The 20,061-nt window shown below is 50.5% G+C and overlaps 2 protein-coding genes across 2 annotated transcripts in view; both read left to right on the top strand.

Moving 5' to 3' along the window:
* The window catches only part of LOC128709619 (uncharacterized protein DDB_G0271670-like), a 38,948-nt gene extending 33,410 nt beyond the window's left edge, over positions 1-5,538 (top strand). Inside the window, exons 3-4 of the mRNA XM_053804624.1 lie at positions 5,192-5,348; positions 5,419-5,538. Of these exons, the coding sequence (XP_053660599.1) occupies positions 5,192-5,348; positions 5,419-5,538 (277 nt within the window). The remainder of the gene's footprint in view (positions 1-5,191; positions 5,349-5,418) is intronic.
* On the top strand, positions 5,494-19,769 carry LOC128707858 (homeobox protein prospero). The gene is made up of 4 exons (XM_053802817.1): positions 5,494-10,520; positions 11,174-11,353; positions 19,303-19,447; positions 19,590-19,769. Exons 1-4 carry the CDS (start codon positions 5,557-5,559, stop codon positions 19,767-19,769), a joined length of 5,469 nt encoding a protein of 1,822 aa, XP_053658792.1. The 5' UTR covers positions 5,494-5,556.
* The last annotated feature ends 292 nt before the right edge of the window (positions 19,770-20,061 follow it).

Genomic DNA, 20,061 nt, shown 5'->3' with positions numbered 1-20,061 from the left:
TGCCTTGCCGTTTCTGTTCGCTAGGCGTAGGGAGTTGTGCGCCACTGCAACCAACCAGTCGGCGATGCAATAATTTCCTTCGGGCTTTTCTTGCTTTCTGCAAACGGTTGCATTTCTTACGTCGTGCTCCTATCGTCCTCCCGCCTGCGAGACCGCCCGGCACTCGGAGCAGAGCAAGATATCGCTTCTCCGTATGTAATGAGCGCAGCAGTGAACCGGTGAGCTCGTGAGATATCCTGCCAACAGATCGTTCCCTCCGACGCGGTGCATTTATATCCGGAGCGGAGTTGCTGGTGGTGGCAACACATTCAACAGTCTGCAGAACGTACTAAGTAGAGATTATGAGGCAAAGACGACGCAGAGATAGAGCCCGACAGCAAGGACAAACGACGTGCAGACCTGACTGACTGACGTGCGAGGACGAGATGTGTTGCGTCGGGTGGGGCGGTGCGGTGCCGTCCGGGAACCGGTACCACCGGGAAAACCGGCAACGATAAATACCGAGCACGATGATGTGATGAATAAACCGTGCAGAATGAACTTATGAGTTTTAATTACTCGCTTCTCTCGCAATGTGCAATCTTTGGATGATTTCCGTAACCGAGGATATACTTTTTTCTTCATTCTGCTGCTTGCCTTCTTGCCACGCTCCTTGGCCGGCAACAGCGCCGCAACACAAAGCAGGGAAAACGTCGTTGCGAATCACTCAGCCCGGTACTCAGGCCGGTAAGTCACAAAGTCGATCAAAGTTCCCGTTGCCCGTTGGTGTTATCGCCTGGGGAGGTTGCATGTCGATAGCAGACGGCAGGCCGCAACGGTAGACCCTTCTCTCCGCAATCCGTTCGCTATCGACCCATTTACTGCTGCTGCGTCATATTCGCAACTCGATTCGCATCGGAGCGAACTGCATTTGCATTGTATCAGTACGCTTTGCCGGGGTACTGCGCCGTGACTCCCGTGCTTCAACCCACAACTGAGATGGGTTCGTGTTTGATGCATTAAAAATCCTTAACCTCCAGCCGAAAGACGATAGCAAGGAAACCCATACGCAAGACATCCATGTACCAATCAGAGACGGGGAGATGCGCTGGTAATGGTAAACTTCGTCCATGAAGTCGTTTCCGTGCGGTTGGTTTTTTTGAAGCAAATGAAGGAAAGGGTTAGGCAATGTTTTTTTTGTCCATGTTTTTATTCAAAAATCGATCTTAACTCAGACTCGATGAGGCTCACAAAAAAGGGTTTAAGAAAACCAAGTTGACGTTCGTACCGAATTCGCAATGTTTGCACTTTGATTCTGTCCTGTGTTTAGTGTGAGAAGAGGAAGATTAATGGGAATTTGCCTAGAACAATTCTCCTGTAAACATCATTTTACTATGTAACTTACAAAACTTGGAAGATGTCTAGCGGGAAGTAACCTGGTGTACACAGTACCCGACAAACATTAAGATTAATAAAAAAGGCATCAACTTGCCTCCAATTGGCAGCGTGAAAGGAAGTGCACTAGAGACGGAGCAAGGATGAAGAAACAAACAAAAAACCAACAACAAGGAAACCCAAAATCTGTCACGCTTCCTTCCAATTGAGCCTAATTGAGCTTGAAGATTTGTACTGACAGTGGACCAGCACAAAACACGAGCAGTAAGTGCACTTGCTTGCGCACACCATAACAAGGAAAAGGGGTCCCACTAGACGGTAGCAGGCAATGTACATGCACCGAGTGGCGCATGTACAAAAATCTCTAGTAAATGTCGCCTTCGCTGCCAAATAAATCCCGGTCGGCCCGAAATTTAATTAGCCCTAATTGATAATTGTTTGCAGTAACGACCATGAAAATGGACGCCCAGTGCAGTGAGTGCGGTTGTGTTTTTGGTTGGTGTTTTGTTTAGCAAACCAAGCGAGAACATGCCTCTACATGGTCTAATTGCATAAGATGCACTGGGCACTGCAACGCTGGACCGTACTACACCAACCCGCATCATATTTTCCATCGAAATGTTGTTTGGCCTGAAGAAAAATGACCCGACCAGAAAAAAAGGGGTGATTTGTGAAGCAAATTCTTTTTTCACTTCACAACAAGTGTAAAACCGCTAGAACAACCGAAAGACACAAAAAATCTCTGGTAGATTCGCACACTACCGCACTATCGCTTCTTCCGAGCGGAAGGAGACAGTTCTCAGCCATGATACTTCCTTTCGCACGGTATCGTACGGCCGCGAGCCACGTCCTCCACCTCGTTTTGCGGTTTAGGGGCGAAAGTGTCTCTTCGATGCGCTTACCCTGGTTTTGCGTTCCGCCATCGCCTTCTTGTGGGAGAATTAATAATAATCAGCACTTCCGGAGAGGATCATCATATTACACACCGTCGTCGAATGCAACCGGTGATGAGGAGGGTGTTGGAGTGTGGACGGTGAGCTGGATGGGGAGGAATTGTGAATAGTGAGCAGAAGGCAAGACACACTCCGAAACCAGTCGTTTACATACCCGGTAACATCTTCAACCGCAACAAGCATCCCGAGCTCCCGGTACCGATCGGAAGATATCGTTTGCCAAAACGGGTACAAACTCCCTGGCTTCACCCAGCGAAGGGGGGAGACCTTTGAATGCGCCGGGTCCATTGTGCCCGTACGAAAGGATCCCCGAAAAGGAAGACGCACAAGTGCTGACGGGAGTGTGCGGTAGAAGTTTCGCAGTGGTCTCAAGTTCGTCTCCACGTCGACGAATCACACACACACACACTGTGTTTGCGTTTGACTGCAATCCAAATTCATTCCGTTCGGTTCGGAATCAAATATGGGAAAATAAAACACAATCGCAAATATTCGTAAGGCGTCCTCACCCTCGGCTGTGAAAGGAAGCGGACGAAACCGCTGAAATATGATTGCTGTTCTTGATGTTTGCTGAAAGGAAAACAACACCCGCCGAGGAAAGCCTCCGAGATAAGTCGGTGGATCTCACTATTAAATAAAAAAAAAGGAAACCGTTGGCGTTCAGACGAATACAACACCCTCGGCACTGTTGTCGGTAATGCACGATAACGATCGGCAACGACGACAACAATTTTCGGACCGCACCTCGCGTGTGCGCCTCGCGTACCGGCACAAGCCATATGGAACAAGCTGCAATTATTGTATTTCCGCTGTCGAGCCCAGCAACTCCTTCGGCTTGTACTCCCCTTGTACAGTGTGTGCCATATGCGCGAGTGCGAGCTGCTCAGGTACGGTACAGGTACCGGAGCATTGCGAGTTCCTCGAAGACGTAGCGACCCTTCTAACGTCTTTAAGAAAATCGCTTGCTTCACGAACTCGCTGTACGCTTCTAGTTTGCTTCACAGCCCGATAATGCACCCTTCTCGTGTGTATGTGACAGCCGCTACGTCCACTGCAAGCGCATTACTCCGATGTTCAACCAAGCGTGGATGTGTAACGGTCGTTTCTGTGGCAGGCCCTTTAACTTTCTTCGCTCACTCGCAAGTTATCACGGCGGTAACGACTTTTATAACGAAACCGTGGCCGTTTCGCCGACACCTTTCCACGGCAATGATAGCACAGTGCTGTGGGATGTGCGGAGAACTCCGCTTTCGATTAACTTTGACGGTCTGCGTATGTGCAAACTGATCAACACAATTACTCCAACTAATGCTCAACTTCACGCGCTCCCACAAAGTGACCTCACTAATAAAAAAGTTGTCCACTCGAATCGTCTTCAAACCAATTGACAATTACTCACCCTCCACCCCGGAGTCGCAGGGCGTCTTCAAGAGGGTGGGAAGAATTACGTCCAGCACGTCCACAGCAGTGATGATATCATTAGGCGTCAATCTCGTTAACCGCCAAGAATACCGTTTTTGATACAGTCCAGAAGCGTCAAGACGAGATTACCAGCAGCACGTCTTTCACGTCTCGCGTACGCAAATGTACGCCTGCACGGTGCATCAAGACGCCCGCGACCAACTTGTCAGCGAAGATCACGCGGGAAGGACACATTTTATTATCCAATTTACGAATGTTTTGATGAGTTTCGGCACTGGCAATACGCCGAGTAGGGGAAAACAGACGGAGGACGGTGGAAACATTCTTAGTTTATCGGTTGGGGCGTTGGGCGAACAGATGCGAACGGCGAATGGCCGAGAGGATTCGATCACTAAGCATGAGCGTTTCTGTGGCGTGTAACCGAAGGGGAACCGTCCGTCCCCAAGTGAATGTGCCGCGAGTAATTAAGTTGCTCCTCGTGAGTCGGCCCTCGGCATCGCTGTTAAATTGATATTTATCTGTCAACCATTGGAGCGTAATTAGAAGGCGCCGGGGAACGGCAGCATCCATCTACAGCAAACAGCTGACTCCGCAGTGGAAGGAAGCGATTCCCAAACCAAACAACCCCTGGTGGATGAAAGGCCTCCAAGGATGAGGCGTCCTTGCCGTTGGCTTCTCATTGCTTCTTCACGGCTCGAACCGACAGCCAGCAGGACATCCAGGGCACACATTCAAAACCGTTCGCATTGAATGCGTCCGTGCTGCGGATGGGGATGTGTGTATGTGTGAGGCCGGTATGGCAAAGTTCCAGGTGTGCAGCGTGGTAATTTATTTTCCCTGCAGTGAAAAGGAAGGGACGCACACGTCTTCGATCGGTCGGTCGATGTTTAGCCCTCTGCATCTCCATCTGGCCTGTCGCCGGACGAATATAGGGGTGAAAGAACTGGCAACAAAACATTGGCCCTTTCGCACTCACACCTTTCCGCAACGTCGTACCATCATGAAACATTTAAGCGTTAGCAAACTTTACAGAACTTGAATCTAAACATGATAAATTCTCTATGGTTTTTAATAGTTGAAGGTGGGAAATAGGTCCACAAAAAAAGATCAAACATGATCTGCTTCGTAGGGAAGATCTTTGACTGGACAACTGAAGTTCGAAGATGCCTCAATCCTTCCACAAAGAAAACAAAAATGGGTAGCATTCGCGTGCCTCTGGTAGTTTGGGTGTACTTGCAGTAGTACGCACGGTAATCTCCGTCCGCTGTGTGTAGCAGCGGAGCATAAAAGCATAAAATAACATAACTAACTCTCGTTTTTCTCGTTTCTTTCGTTCATGTTCTCTGCCGGTTGGTTCGGTTTTTCCGTTCCCGTTTTGGTCGGTTTTGATTCTGTTTCTTGTGTTTCCGTTTCCCTCTTTATGCGTTCTGCGTGCCGTACAGGTCCATGCCATGGAAGGGGAAAGCTAAGGCCGGGTTAAGCGACCGTTCGGAAATTGGAGGGGGCTGCTCGTGCAGCAGTACGAAAAAGACGACGCTAAGGAATTGCCGTGCGCAGAAAAAAGACCACGCGCTCTCAGTGGCACGAACCGTTGGTAGTGTGCGTGTCGACGCTGGCAACAGGGCGGGGAACGATTCCCCCACCTGCTGGAAAGCGGTCCAATTTTCAGGGGAGGTTATCTTCGTCGCCGTCGTCGTTGCCACCGCTGCCACCGTCGCCATCGTCCTCCTCGTCCTCCTCGTCCTCGTCGTCGTCGTCGCGGTCGTCGTCGTCGCCGTCGTGTTCGTGAACTGCAGGCTCCCTGCTTATGATGTCATCGGAGGAAGACTCTGATTCTTTCGGTTTGTACGTCGATAAGTTGCTAAAGAACAACCCTACCAACACAGTGACGATCAGCAGTAACGGCAGTAACAGCAACAGCAGCAACGGGAGCAACAGCAACAGCAAGCGAAGCAGACAGCGCGTAGACGCGGGCGAGCCAAGAAACAGCTACTCCTCGATACCCAGCTTCAGTTCGCGGCCGTCCTTCATGAGCAGTGGTCTATACGGGGCTATTTTTAGCCAGGCGCAGCAGCAACATTTCAGCGGACTATTCGGTCCCGGCGGTTACGGACCGGCGGCCGCCAGCAAGATGCTTAACGAACTGCTCGGCAGACAAGTGAAGCAGGCCCAGGACGCAACCGATCCGGACACGATTAGCATGCTATCGGCGATCGAGGCTGCCGCGGCCAGTATCAGCAGCAGTGTGGCCGGCAGCATCAACAACGGCGTAAGCAGTGGCGACTGTGGACTTACGGCGGACAGTGGTGTGAACGGTGCTAGTGGTGGTGGTGTGGTGAACTCCACCAAGCTCGGGTTCGAAAGTGTGACGAATCTGAACAACAACAATACCAACACGAACAATAACAATACGAGCGCCAGTAATCAGACGGGCGGCAACAACAATCCGAACAGCAACCATAGCGGCACTGGTGACAGTGCGAAGTGTGCCAAGAACGGCAAGAGTAACAGTGCGACGGTGTCGGTGTCGGATGTGACGATGGGCTCGAACCGGCGCAGCAGCAGCTCGAGCAGTACGAGCAGCAACAGTAGTAGCAGCAGCAGCAGCACTAGCAGCAGCAGCAGCAACAGTAGCAACAGCAGCAGCAATGCGCTGGCGAACACCAACGGTGAGAACAATGGTGGCAGTGGTGGCAACGGTGGCGGCGACAGTGGCAGTGCTACGAGTGCGCCCAAGTCGGGCAGTCGAAACGTGGCCACCGCCGGCAACAGCAACAACAACAACAGCAGTGCAGTGGACGGCTCGTGCAGTAACGGCCTCGGTGGTGTTATAGACCTTGACGGTGACTCTACAACACCACCAGCCACGAGCGAGCTGGCGCACCACATGTTGCGCAACATCTTGCAGGGCAAGAAGGACCTGATGGCCCTCGATCACGAGCTGCGCGCGACGATCCAGGGCAACCAGAGTGGCCAGCACGGGGCCGGCGGTCGGATATCGCCGGACAACAACAATGTGATCGGTAGCAAGAACAACAACCACAGCAACGCGATCTTCGACGTGAGCAAAATCAGTGAGAACAGTCTCGGCGCGATCGTGAACGGGTGCGACCTGAGTGATGCGAGTGAGGTGGTGAAGGGTGCCAGTGGTACGGGGGCTTCGTCCGCTTCGAAGCACCGGGCGGCAAACGGCAATAATCAAAATGCGAAAGCGACCCACGGCGCTAGTGATAGTACGAAATGTGATGATTTGCTGGGCACGTCCGCGGACGTTTGCCGTTTAGCGAATGGTGGAAGTTCCGGTGTGGTGGAAACGATCAATCCCAAGCAGGAGAAGAGTGATGTGATCGACGAGCTGGTGGCGTCGTTACCGGACGAGGTGGACGAAACCGTACCATCGCCGGCGTCCTCCACCGGTGGCGGTAGCACCGGCGGTCTTATCACGAAGCAGGAGATGATGGACCTGGACGACTGCTGTCTCGACGATAAGGATCGGGACGAGCGAACGCCAACTCCGGGCAGCGGCATCGTGCCGAGTCGGGCCGAACCGGAAGCGCTCAACATGAAGCGCGCCCGGGTGGAAAACATTGTGTCGTCGATGCGCGCCAGTCCTGCGATTCTGTCCCAACCACAGGTGAATGGTTGCAAAAAGCGCAAGCTGTACCATCCGCAACAGCACGACAACAGTGCGGCCGAGCGATATGCGGCTGCGGCAGCGGCCGGTCTGAACCTCGGTCTGACGTTGCAGAACTTCATGCTGAGCAGCAGCGCAGCGGCCGCGGCAGCGGCAGCAGCCGCGAACAGTACCTCCATGCCCGTTACCGACCCGACAACGACCGACGATGATGATGATCTGGTGGAGACGGTAACGACGCCCCACATTCATCAGAAGCGGGTGGAAAAGGACGTACTTAAGTCGCAGCTGCGCTCGATGCAGGAACAGCTCGCCGAGATGCAGCAGAAATATGTGCAATTGTGCTCGCGCATGGAGCAACAGTCGGATACCACGCAGGAGGTGGTAGACGACAGCTCCTCCAGCGACATCATGGAGGATGACGTGAGTGCGCCGGACCTATCGCCCGAAAAGCCGCACCTGTCGGCTTCGACGCCGGTCAAGGATGTGGCCGGGTCGAAGGGACAGTCGAATGCGGCAGCCGCGGCAGCAGCAGCGGCAGCGGCAGCCGATGCCTCCAGCATGCTGCAGATGATGAGCAAGATGATGTCGGCAAAGCTCCACAACACTCTGCCCTCGACGCATCCGCTGCAGGCGGGTGGCTTCAATGGTACGCATCCGTTTCTGCAGCACATGCAACAAGCGGCAGCCGCCGCGGCAGCGATGCCACACGAAACGATCGGACAGCAGCAAGCGCCCCAGCACAGCCAGCAGATGAGTAATGCTGCCGCCATGTACCAGAAGCTGTTCCTCGAGCAGGAAGCGCGGCTAGTGAAGGCGGAACAAGCGGAACGGAATCTGCAGGCTTCCAACCAGCAGCTGCTCCAGCAGCAGCAGCAGCAGCAGCAACAGCAGCAATCGCTTCAACACCAGCAATCCCAACAGCAGCAGCTTATGCCGCCATCGCAGCAGCAACAACATCCCGCTCTTATGCAGGACCGGAATCCCGGCAGCAGCGCATCACAGGTAATACAATCGCAGGTAACTATGCCGCACCAGCAGCAACCTCAAGCACAAAATCAAACTTCCCAGGCACTGCTACAATCGCCTGTTCAACATCCACAGACCCAGCACCAGCAGCATTCGCCGCCCCATCCACAGCCCGCACAGCAATCCTGTGGATTGGTGCAGCCCATGCCGACGAATGCACCGCTGCAGCCGCACGCTGTCGCTCAGCAGCAGCAGCAGCAGCAACAGCAGCAACATCCACCAGTGCAATCGCAACAACTCTCGCCAACACACGTCCCAATGCAAACAGTGGCGCAGACGGCCAATCATGTGCCATCGACATCGATGGGTGGCCACATCCCCGCCATGCCGAAGGGGACATCCATACCGTCCGATCTGACGAACCGGCTGAACATGATGCGCTCGAGCGCCACCTCGGTCGGCCCCATGTCCGGTACGGACCTCGAAGGTCTGGCGGACGTGCTGAAGACGGAGATCACGGCCTCGCTCTCGAATCTGGTCGATTCGATCGTTACGCGGTTCGTGCATCAGCGACGATTTCTGGGCAAGCAGTCGGAAGCAGCGGCCGCAGCGGCCGAGCAGCTAAACAAGGATCTGCTGATGGCCTCGCAGCTACTGGACCGCAAGTCACCGCGCACCAAGATCAGCCAGCCTGACCGCAGCGGCAGCATTGGCGCCAGTCAATCAGGTAACGCACCTATGCTAAGTACACCTAATCTTAACAACGCACCTCTGCCGATGGCCCCGAGCGTGGTGGGTCCGGTACCGGTGGTGGGTATGTCTGCGCCCACCGGCAACGGTAACTGCGTCCAGCAGCAGCCACCGTTAGCGAACGTTAACGGTTGTGCCGGACCACGGCTGAACGGGAGTTCCTTTCCCGCGATGCCGGCAATGCCCGCCATGCACGTACCGGCTGCGGGATCGACACACGACCCGAAGGGTGGCCAGCAACAGCAGCAACAGCTCGCGGCTGCCGCGGCCAGTATGAACACGATCGGTATGCCTCCTCATGTACGTCCTTCTCCTTCTACAGCTATGTTCCAAACATCGAAAACGCCACAGAACATCAATCCGGTTGCGGCGGTGGCGCTCTACAACTCGATGAACCAGGCCCTCGGGACGCCCAGCCAGGTGAACCCGTTCTGCCTGCCACCACCGGAACCCCGCGAGCACAATCCCGAGCAGAACGAGGCGCTCAGCCTTGTGGTGACGCCGAAAAAGAAGCGACATAAGGTGACCGACACGCGCATTACACCTCGAACAGTGAGTAGAATTCTTGCTCAGGATGGCATTATTCCGTCCTCGAATCAGGTGCAAGTTGATTCACAACAACAATCCCAACAACAGCAGCAGCCGCCATCGCAGCAGCAATCGCAGTCGCAGCAGCAGCAGCAGCAATCGCAACAACAGCAGCAACTGCCGCTGGGTGGAGCAAACAGCTGTCATGGGAGCGGTCTGGGGAGCAACAACAGCAGCAGCAACAACAACAACAACAACAGCTGCAGCAAAAACAATAACAATCTGAGTGGGCAACAGCAGCAGCAACAGCAGCAGTCCCAGTCTCAGGTTGCGTCGCAGCAATCGACCCCGGCCCAGCAGCAGCAAACGCAGCCTTCCCAGTTTAACAGCCAGTCGGGCGGTACGGTCCAACCGACCGGTCCGACCACCCCCACGGATTGCAAATCGCCGAGGTCGTCCTTCCATGGGGCCGCCTCGTCGATGCTGCCCGTCTCACTGCCTACCTCGGTTGCGATTCCGAACCCATCGCTGCACGAGTCGCAAGTCTTTTCGCCCTACAGCCCCTTCTTCAATCCGCACGGTCCGCACGGTGGCCCGCACGGTCCGCAGCCGTCGCAGTTCCACCACATGAAGGTGTCGTCGAGCCCGCCCGGCATCAATGGCATGCTGGACCCGCGTGATTCCCCGCCACTACCCCACCCGCCGACGATGCTGCATCCGGCCCTGCTGGCAGCCCATCACGGCAACTCACCGGACTACGGACATATCAGAGCGTCGATGGATGTCAACGATCGCAATTCCGACTGCACCTCCGCTGATATTTCCTTCAACGGAATGGAACCTACTATATCCTTTTCAAATCTACAACTATTTGATCCTTCCGTTGCAGCGTAAGAATTCGAAATCCTTTCAACCAGCCACGCCATCTACGTTGCTGCTCCGTTGTGAAAGGCCTTCGGGATAGATAGCTTCGGTATGTTTATGATTGAAACCTGAACTACCTTGCATGCGAGGTTTTCGGAACCTTAACAGGACACTAGGGGTATGTTCAGGTTAGCTAAATCCTATTTTCTGTGTGGCGACGATTGCCATTCTCAATGCTAGTTGAATACTTTCTACCCACCTTGGACCGTTCCGGTCCCCCTTTCAGATGTGCGTGTCTATGCGATTGTTTAAATACATTAAAAGATTTACAATGTTTCTGCTAGCACAGTGTACCACGATAGACCTAGACATAGTCGGAATGATATAAAAGGGTGTCTTAATCAGATTTACGCCATCGTGGGAGCGGATTTTCTTTCGTACCTTTCCTAATCCTGGTTGGTGCGGCATTCTTCGGAATGGTTGGGCAGACACTTTTATAGTTTCCGTTACCCGAGCGGTCGGTGGATATCAAGATAGCGAAATCTGATTCGCACAAACCCTTGTGTTTGGCAAAACTGCAGGTCCCCGGTCTTTCACAACGGCGCGGTGGCAATAGCTCTGGTGGTACAAACTTGTCTTGTAATTAATCGATCAATCAATGCACCAATTTCAAAACTAGTAACCAATCCTTAACTCCGGTGAACTCGTCAACCCTGACGCCGATGCACCTGCGCAAGGCGAAGCTGATGTTCTTCTGGGTACGGTACCCAAGCTCAGCCGTGCTGAAGATGTACTTCCCGGACATCAAGTTCAACAAGAACAACACCGCCCAACTGGTCAAGTGGTTCTCCAATTTCAGGTAAGTGCCGTACGGAACCCAATGTTTATTCTATTTATTGCGCCATCTAGAGGCGCGTACCGAAGGGAGACGATGAAACCGTACCCTCTTCGCGCGACAGCAAGCTAATTGTGCCCAGCCCGTGCACGTGTGGCGAAACAGCACCGGAAATGGGTTGTGTTTGATTGGACATGTTCTTCCGGAAGTAGGAAGGATGATACACGAGCGCGTGTGGTGAAGCAGAATTCGTTGCGATGTTGGGAAGAGAGGGTTAATCTGTTATTCACAAATTAATTATTATTAAATGCACCACTTTTCCATCACAATGGCATGTACAGCCTCGTTGGCCAAAGGAAGTTGACAAAACGACATCTTTATCTCGTGACTTGAATCTCATCTATTCGCGTGTGTAATGACTTGCACTCGTTTGCTTTTGGGCAGTTTTCCAAATAGTCCAATAGTCTTCAAGTCAGTCTTTGTGCCAACCGTTGGGAAAACTTAAAATGCAAACAATTTATCCCACAAAACCAAACAGAACTGATCATACTATTTGCGATTGGACCGAATTGGACAATCAGGAACGTTGGTGCGTTAGGGCACAATGAGACCAAACGAGCGCGAGACAGAGAGTCCCATTGTTTCCGTACAGTAATTGATCGAATGCAAATTTACTTAGCGTTGTACCGCAATTCTATCCCCAAAGTGCGACCGAGAACACGGGACGAGGGATAGCTTTCGCCGGCCGGGTTTGACTGTGAAGCTTCCACATGAACAAGCACGTTGGCCACGGTGGGGCGATGCAGTGGCAGCTTTAGCTCATTCCCCAACGCTGAGCTCGGTTTCGGGGCCATAAATTATTCGGATATACTATCAATCGATGCAGTGGGATCATGTATTACTGTTGGCTAGACTGCAGGGAGGCAGCGAGTGCAGTCGTCGAATCCATTAGTTTGGGTAAGCTGCACGGGACGGTTTTCGCGAAAATCGATCATCAAAAACTAATATGGCTTCCGTGCCCGTACACCTATGTTTTACGGTGCTTATATAGCGTTGTGAGTTCCTAACCGTGGCCACACGCCCACCCAACAGTGGGCCGAATTAGTGCGGAGGGTGCGTGTTTCGTTGCGCTATCCATCATACCAATTCCGTGATGATCGTGATGCAAGAGACAATTTATTGTATCGTGTTTTTTTTCTACGGACACAGATTGACGTTGCTCTGTTTTATCTCACGCTTGATGGATCAACTCCACCACACCAACTGCAAGTGCACCTCTTGTGCATTTAACCCTAACCGTTTATATTTGGTAACACTTACCCTAAAAGCTGCTGTTGTACTTGCGACTCTCTGTAATATTTTTGCGAAGATTTTAAAATAAAATGAACAGCCTCTATGTACTCCATTCCTAGCGGCGGGAGTCGTTCAAATATCTAAAACCCGTTTTAATCGGTGGTCTAAACTATTGCTCCCCAGCACAGGGGTGTGGGAAAGAGTCTTATAGGGGTGTCCGGACCACCTAGCGCTGCTATATGATGCCCCAAACCATGCATGTGTCTACGCACGAGAATAAATTGCATCCATATTCGGTTAGAATTAATAGCATTTGTTGTTGTGTCTGCTTTGTCACGCGGACGGTTCAGAGTTGCGGGTGTCTGTGGCAAAGGGAAAGCTAGTAGCGAAATGCGTGTGCGTTGGAACACACATAAAAACTCTCGCTTCCCGCTCTCCTGTCCATTTATATCCATCTTTAAGCCCTGGAGCGAACAGGCCTCAGGCATTCGGCCGAACAGCGTACAGGACCACCGAAAAAGTGCCTAGATAATGGTGTGTCGGTGCATCGCACCGAATGCACATAACGCTCATACCCAAACGCATATGCACATGAAGTCGTGCGTTGTATGTGTGGTAGTTTTTAGGCAGAGATGCAGTTTGTGCAATGCATTAGAATTGCTAGCGGACATTCCCGCCACATCCGCAATGCCATGTGTCCGGCAATACCCCCGGACATTGCAAACACGGGAGCCCGAATTCGTTTCGGCGTGCAACGAAAGCCTTCCCGAAACATGGTCCAATGCAACACTCGCGCCACCAGTGCATCCAGCCTTTGCACTGGGTGCATTGTGAGGACGGTCGCTATGGTTGTGTGTTCGGCATTTCGGTGGCACGGGTGGGACTCAAAATTGGGCGAATGATTTGTGTGCACACGTACATAAAATGCGATACATCCGGCGGTCAGCGCTATTTTGCAGACTCACGCAACGGCACCATCACACGCAGATGCGCACGAATGCGTCGAGGAACGAAACCATCGCACCTCATGCAAATGCCGACGCATAACGCAGCGTGTTATTGCATTTTGGAATTTCGTTTGACTGTGCGTGTGGAACGTTTTCCCGGGGCTGATGTCCTGGTGGTGGATGGGTGGTGGACATTTTTCGGCCTATTCCGCAGGGTTTCCGCTGTGCGGCAGAGTACGGCTGGGGGAACGGAAGTAGTTTATCCTATGTGCAGAACGAAATAAATAGAATAGATCAACTAACACTGGTGATTTCGTACGGCCAGTCGGGCCATTGGGGACGGAAAACACCACCCAACTCGCTGCTTCAATCATATTTCGCTGTACAGTTCGTGGGGTCCTGCTCCTTTATGATCTTTATATCATGTACAGGGGCCAGTTGTATGCAATCTAAGCACATGCAATACACTAAGCATACTACTAAATCTAGGGGTGGGATTATATTTGCTGCAGGCGTGGTGCATGTATTCCGTTTTATAGAATCAAACGTTCGAAGTGATTATTTTTGTCATTCAAATTCTATTCGTTACTTCAGCAAGATGCATTAGATTATTTTTGGATAAATAATGTTGTGATTAATAAATACATATGGTAAAGAGTGCTCTTTGAGCCCACCGAGCAAGATTAGTTAACTAAAGCAAAAGGCTTATGACGTTGCATTTTATACGTTTACGTAACGACAATAAAGACACTTTTCTATGAACCACTAGTTCCTTCCACAGCCATAAAATTTGTGGATAAAATAAGCAGGATCAAACAAGACGAGCAAAAATGGCACCACGGAAAAGAATTTCCACTTTATTTTGAAGTTTTTAATGCTCCGGTTGGCGGAACACTCGTGGAAGAAACTGAATAAACAAGCGAACAGCCTGTTCGCAAGGATAAACAGTACGCCCACAGACTTTGGCCGCTCGGCTCGGGTCGTCTTGCCGTAACGGAAAAGCCCGCGAACGGCGCTCGAGTAGCAAGTGATGCACGAGAACAGTGAATCCATGCCCGCGAAGCGAGAAGACGGTTTTTCGGTGTCGGTGTCGTGCCACTGTGAAAAATAGCGACGTAACAGAGCACTTGATGCAAACATCAGCGGCCACGAATACTTGGTGCACCACGCAGCGGGAACAGTAAATCTTGCATTTTCTTTTTTCACCTACGCGAGAAAAGGTGAAGCTGCTGGAATGGTGGGTCCAAGGCACTCGGAAAAAGATGCAAAAAGGAACAGAAACAGCCAAACGAAGGAGTCTAATTAAAAATTGCTTAATTAATGTAATTCTGCTAATTAGGAAGGGAGACAAAGCGTGGCAAAATGTAAAGAGTTTCAGCCCCGACCGGTGCTTCTCTAGACTAGAAAGTTGTTTGAGCAGCAAAGGAAAACAAAAACTTGCGATTGGCGCTAAGACACTGGAAAATCGTTGGGTAAAGAAACGGCAAGCCAATGGCTCGCTCACGCAATCTGCAGCAAAATGGTTTTATTGCCGCAAAAGGAGATGCTGTTGGTTTTTTTGCATATGCCTGAACGATAAGTTTTGTTTTATTTCTGAATACCCTGTTGATATTTCTTCAAGTTCCCGGTGGCAGGACGGCACCTTGCACGGTGCTCCTATGCTCTTAGCCTGATCACCAACAGGTACACTTTCAAATCATTATGATTATGAGCAAAATCGCTTTTAAGGATAATCGCATCGAGATTTGCTCGCACGCACTCTCGCTTGCCATTTCTACGAGTTCTTCGTTACCTGGCGATCAGCGGCATGCGGCTGTGCAGTGTTACCTAGCTTACGGTGCCGTATGCCACCGCTGGATAGGATGGATTTTGGCGGGAATCAAGAAGGACTGCATCTGCATCACCAGGCCATCCGAGTCACTCTAACCAACGGGGCGTTAGCATAGAAGCTTATGGCAGAAAGAATCCGAACGATCCTTTTTGATTTTATCCCTTCGGTTGTTGGTTTGGATGTCAGGAAACAACGGCCAACACATTCCCTGCCTGTTTCAATAGTTTCGTATCGTAGCAGCTTGCATCTTAAAGATCTACCTACGGGCCGTACCTAAGACGTGCGCACGGACGCAAGACGTCTTGGTTGTGCCCTACCGATCTTCTCGTTTCCCCCTTTTGAATGTTTCCAGTTTTTGGTCTAAGATTTTGCTCCGGAAGTTTACAACCAAACGGGCAATACCTATTTTTTTCCTTCTCACAAAACAAAAGATGCACTCTCTCTCTCTCTTTCTCTCGTCTGCTCCCGTCTAAAGGTAGGGTCTTTCTTGGTGGGTTTGTCGCCTGCTTGCAAACCGGCAATTATCATCAGCAAGTCACTTTAGGAGTCGTTCGTAACGTTCGTCGCAAAAGGTGAAACTTCTTACCCTGACCGAACCCCGTCGCACACGCACACACACACATGAGAATGAAAGTGGAATTATAAGGGCATTTAAATATATTCCCTGTGACCGTATGCCACACATTCCCTGTTCGGAGTGCGATATTGTTTCGATTTTTCACCGGTGGAATGCGCACCGCAAAAAAAGGGGGAAATGATCGTTATTCGTCTTTGTTGCGTTCTCTTCTTCTTGGGCCTTCTTTATGAAACCTCTTGCCGGAGAAGGTAAATGCAGCGTGAACGTTTGTCTTCTTAGAACGTCTTACCCTAGTGGAAGGCACGAAGGAAAGCGTTACCGTTTGGTGGCTTTTAATTTTTCCACCGTGCTAACGATCGATTTTCGGTGGGAAGTAGACAATGTGTAGGGTTGATTATTTCCCATCTACCACCGGCAGCAGCAGCAGCAGCGGTACGAACCCGGCCGTTTCTTTATTCCAAGCGGTGGTTTGTTTGTTTCGGTGGTTGCATATGCGTGCATGGGAATATTGTAGAATGGTAGAAGAAAGAAACAACAGCAACAGAAAAAAAAACTCACTCCGCTCTTGGTAAACGGAAAAATTAGCGCTTCGCTGATTTTGACCGTTGGAACTGTGCTGCACAGGGCATTAAAGCCCTCGCAAGACTAAAGTTGGGGAGTCAAACGATTTCTTACGTTCGTCTTCCAAAGGGGACATACTGCACGGAAGAAATAACGTGAGAAAACCATCAGATCTTGACGAATATACGGGTATTGTGCCGCTAGCAGGAATGTCAGTTAGTTGGTTAACGTTCTATTTTTTAAATTTTTAAATCTTTACCATTCGACCCTGTTGCTTTCCGGACGGAAGAATTACACACAAACTCGTGCATCATCATGGACAAACGTTCAAATGAATGTGCTATTAATTATTCCAATTAATTCGGGTACTAAGCACAACGGCAAACATCGTGAACAAAATGGTTTAATTTTCTTTTACCTTCTGGAGTTAATCTCTCTCACTCACTGTGGGGGAAGTTGAGCAAAGAAGGAGTATAAACAAAACGTTCCTAGCCCACCTTCCATGAGCTTGCTGCTGCCCACACCATCACTTTATAACTGGTCTGTTTGGCCACTCATGCGGCAGTGATGCGGCTTTACCATCCTCATCATTCTCTATTTTTCTATCGCATCAGTTCTGTGCAATGTGGCCGCTGTGGCGCTTATTCTTTGGGCCTAAGGATCTCGCACATTAATGATTATCCTTGGCGGGGGAGATGGGGACATCACCGTATGCAACATTCGCGGTGTCAGTCCTGGATGTGTTGGACATTGGAACTGGTTGGACGGGGTAATAGTCGGGTCGAGTTCTCTCGAGTACGCTAACTTGCCAAGGCTCTGCCCGGTGCAATAAGTCGACTCAATGCGCGATAGTGAGGATGTAAATTTGCCCGGCCTCGTGGCAAATGCCGGGTTGGATGTGAGTTGTCGGATGAATTTTTGATGGCACACCACCGTACGAAGACTAGCCTAGACAAAACGTCAACCTCACGCCATATTTTTCCGGCATTTTTGTGTGCATTTTTTTGCTAGTGTAAATGTCACATTTCCGCCGCGTTATACAGCGTTTTGGATGATTTTTTTTTTGCCGGGCGTTATTAATTCACACACATGCACGCGAGCACATTGAGCGAAGCCAGTTCCGTTCTTCGGCACGTTCTACGCGGGGGAGGCGCGAAGGAAAAAAATTAAAAACCCAAAGCCACCCACAACAACGGACGACCGAGGACGACATTATGAGCACATGATGTGAGGTGGATAAACGGCAAAACAAAGCCGTTCCTTCGCCCCGGTTAGAGTGAACGATTGTGATTATTATACTGTGGTGTTGATACACCGTCGAGATGATAATGCGCTGCCTCTTCACCGATGCCACATTGTGTGTGTTGGGTGCATATCAGTAAGCGAAGTTGTGTTCTTAGTGTGACTTATGCTGGCGCGGCAATGCCAAGCAAACCAAAGGACATTATTGTGATGCGCTTTTGCACAACACCATCCAACAACCGGTGTCCTTGTTTTTAGTGGTAGACAACACAAAAACCATGGGAGGACATTCGACGCGATGGGTGCACTGCAATGATCGACGCATTGTGGCACGCTTTGTAGGGATGTAGAATTGTTCCACTCGTTGTTGATTTGTAAGCAAGCGGTCTAATTGAGGCCTCGCACCAATGATGAGCTGATTTGGAATCTATGATTAACGAATCGTTCGCGGTGTTTGTACGTGGGGACAATCTCGACATGCAGAGTCCCCGTTCCCGCACCAAGTTCCTAAAACGAGCTAATTTCTTCGCCTTCCTTCAAAGACTGCGGGAAATCATTGTCATTCGGGTTTCACACATTTCGCATGCTGGCACCTATCAACAATGATGAAGAGTGCAGCATTTTACGGTAAATTACAACACTACACATGAGCATCCTTTCGTAGCCGTGCTACCGTTTTGCGTCGCCCGGAAATGGTTTTGGTGCTGAAGGTGCTGAAGGACCACCCGGGACTGGTGTTGCTGCATGGTTGTGTGTGGGTGTGGGTGGGTGCATTGTGGGGTTTATATTTGCATAGAGACCCGTCTTTGCCGATGAAGTCGATGCTGGTGGTGTGCAGCGTACGTCACGGGCGTCGAGGCGTTGGAGCTGAGCGTAAAAAAGCAAAACATTTGCATGCGGGATGTTCATGGGTAAAGGAAGGTACGGGAAAGTATCTTGTTTTGACGCCTTGTAGAATGGTACAAGCACACAACATGCAGCCGGAGAACAGCGTGCACCGTGTACACTGTCGAGCTTTGTGCGAATGTACTACAGCACACACACCAGGTCTCTTATGTATGGTGAAACACCTTCCCATCTAGGACCGGGTTGGGTTTCCGGCGAACGCTACTCAAGTGCACTTCTACGCGAGCATTTATGCCCACGGTTGCCACTTTAGGTGTTTGAAAGCGCGTTGACAAGTTGGCTTGGTGCGCTTCAGGACGCTGCCAGTGCTCTCCGGGCAGCACTCGAGATTGGCCAATTGAACCGACTGTCTATATTACTGGGAAACGTGCGGTGCGGATAGCAGGAAGCAAGTGTGCGGGGGAAAAACAACAATATGTGTACGCTATTATCCTTTTCTACGCAGCATCATCAAAGGAGTTTTAAGGAAAGCATTTAACAGGTTAAATAATTATCTGCTTTATTAAAATGTCCTACGATTACGTCCCGATTGCTCTTATTGTTCCGCTCGATTCATTTGATTTGCTCTGGTCATCATTGTTTTAATGAGTGCTGTTGTTTTTTCAATCCTGTACAGGGAATTCTACTACATTCAAATGGAGAAGTACGCCAGACAGGCGGTAAGCGAGGGCATGAAGAATGCGGACGACATCCATGTAAGCAATGACAGCGAGATTTACCGCGTCCTCAACCTACACTACAATCGGAACAATCACATTGAGGTAAGCACGGTGTTTAATTACGTCTCGTTCGATCCTTTCCTCTAAATGATCGAACCCGTTCTTGTAGTACCGTAATCGAATTGGCCGTTAAAACATGATATCCAAATCAAACCAAATTATGAACACATTATCATTGCTTTAGGTGCCCCAAAATTTCCGATACGTTGTTGAGCAGACGCTGCGTGAATTCTTCCGCGCGATTCAGGGCGGCAAAGACACCGAGCAGTCGTGGAAAAAATCAATTTACAAAATCATCTCCCGAATGGATGATCCTGTGCCGGAGTATTTCAAATCTCCGAACTTCCTCGAGCAGCTGGAGTAAGTTTTATAAGCAAAGCACGTTACTAATTACGCAACGCCGTGACTCCCTGCGGAGAAAACATGGGAGAGAGACCGAGAGAAAAAGGAAAGCCGAAAGCAAAAACAAAAGGAGCGAATCCAAGCTAGAGCTAGAGCGTGTCAACCAACAAACTAAGCTAAAGTGAACTAACAAAACAAAACAAACAAACAAACAAAAAGTTAATACCAAAAAGCAGACAGCCCGCCAGTAAGAAATGGCTCGTTACTGAATTAAGGACACCGAATCAATAATAGGAAAATGGGACAAAAACAAA

Source organism: Anopheles marshallii, chromosome 2 (assembly GCF_943734725.1).
Source record: "Anopheles marshallii chromosome 2, idAnoMarsDA_429_01, whole genome shotgun sequence".
Classification (NCBI taxonomy): domain Eukaryota; kingdom Metazoa; phylum Arthropoda; class Insecta; order Diptera; family Culicidae; genus Anopheles; species Anopheles marshallii.
The sequence above is the reverse complement of the archived record's forward strand: the minus strand, read 5'-3'. Positions and strand labels throughout refer to the sequence as shown.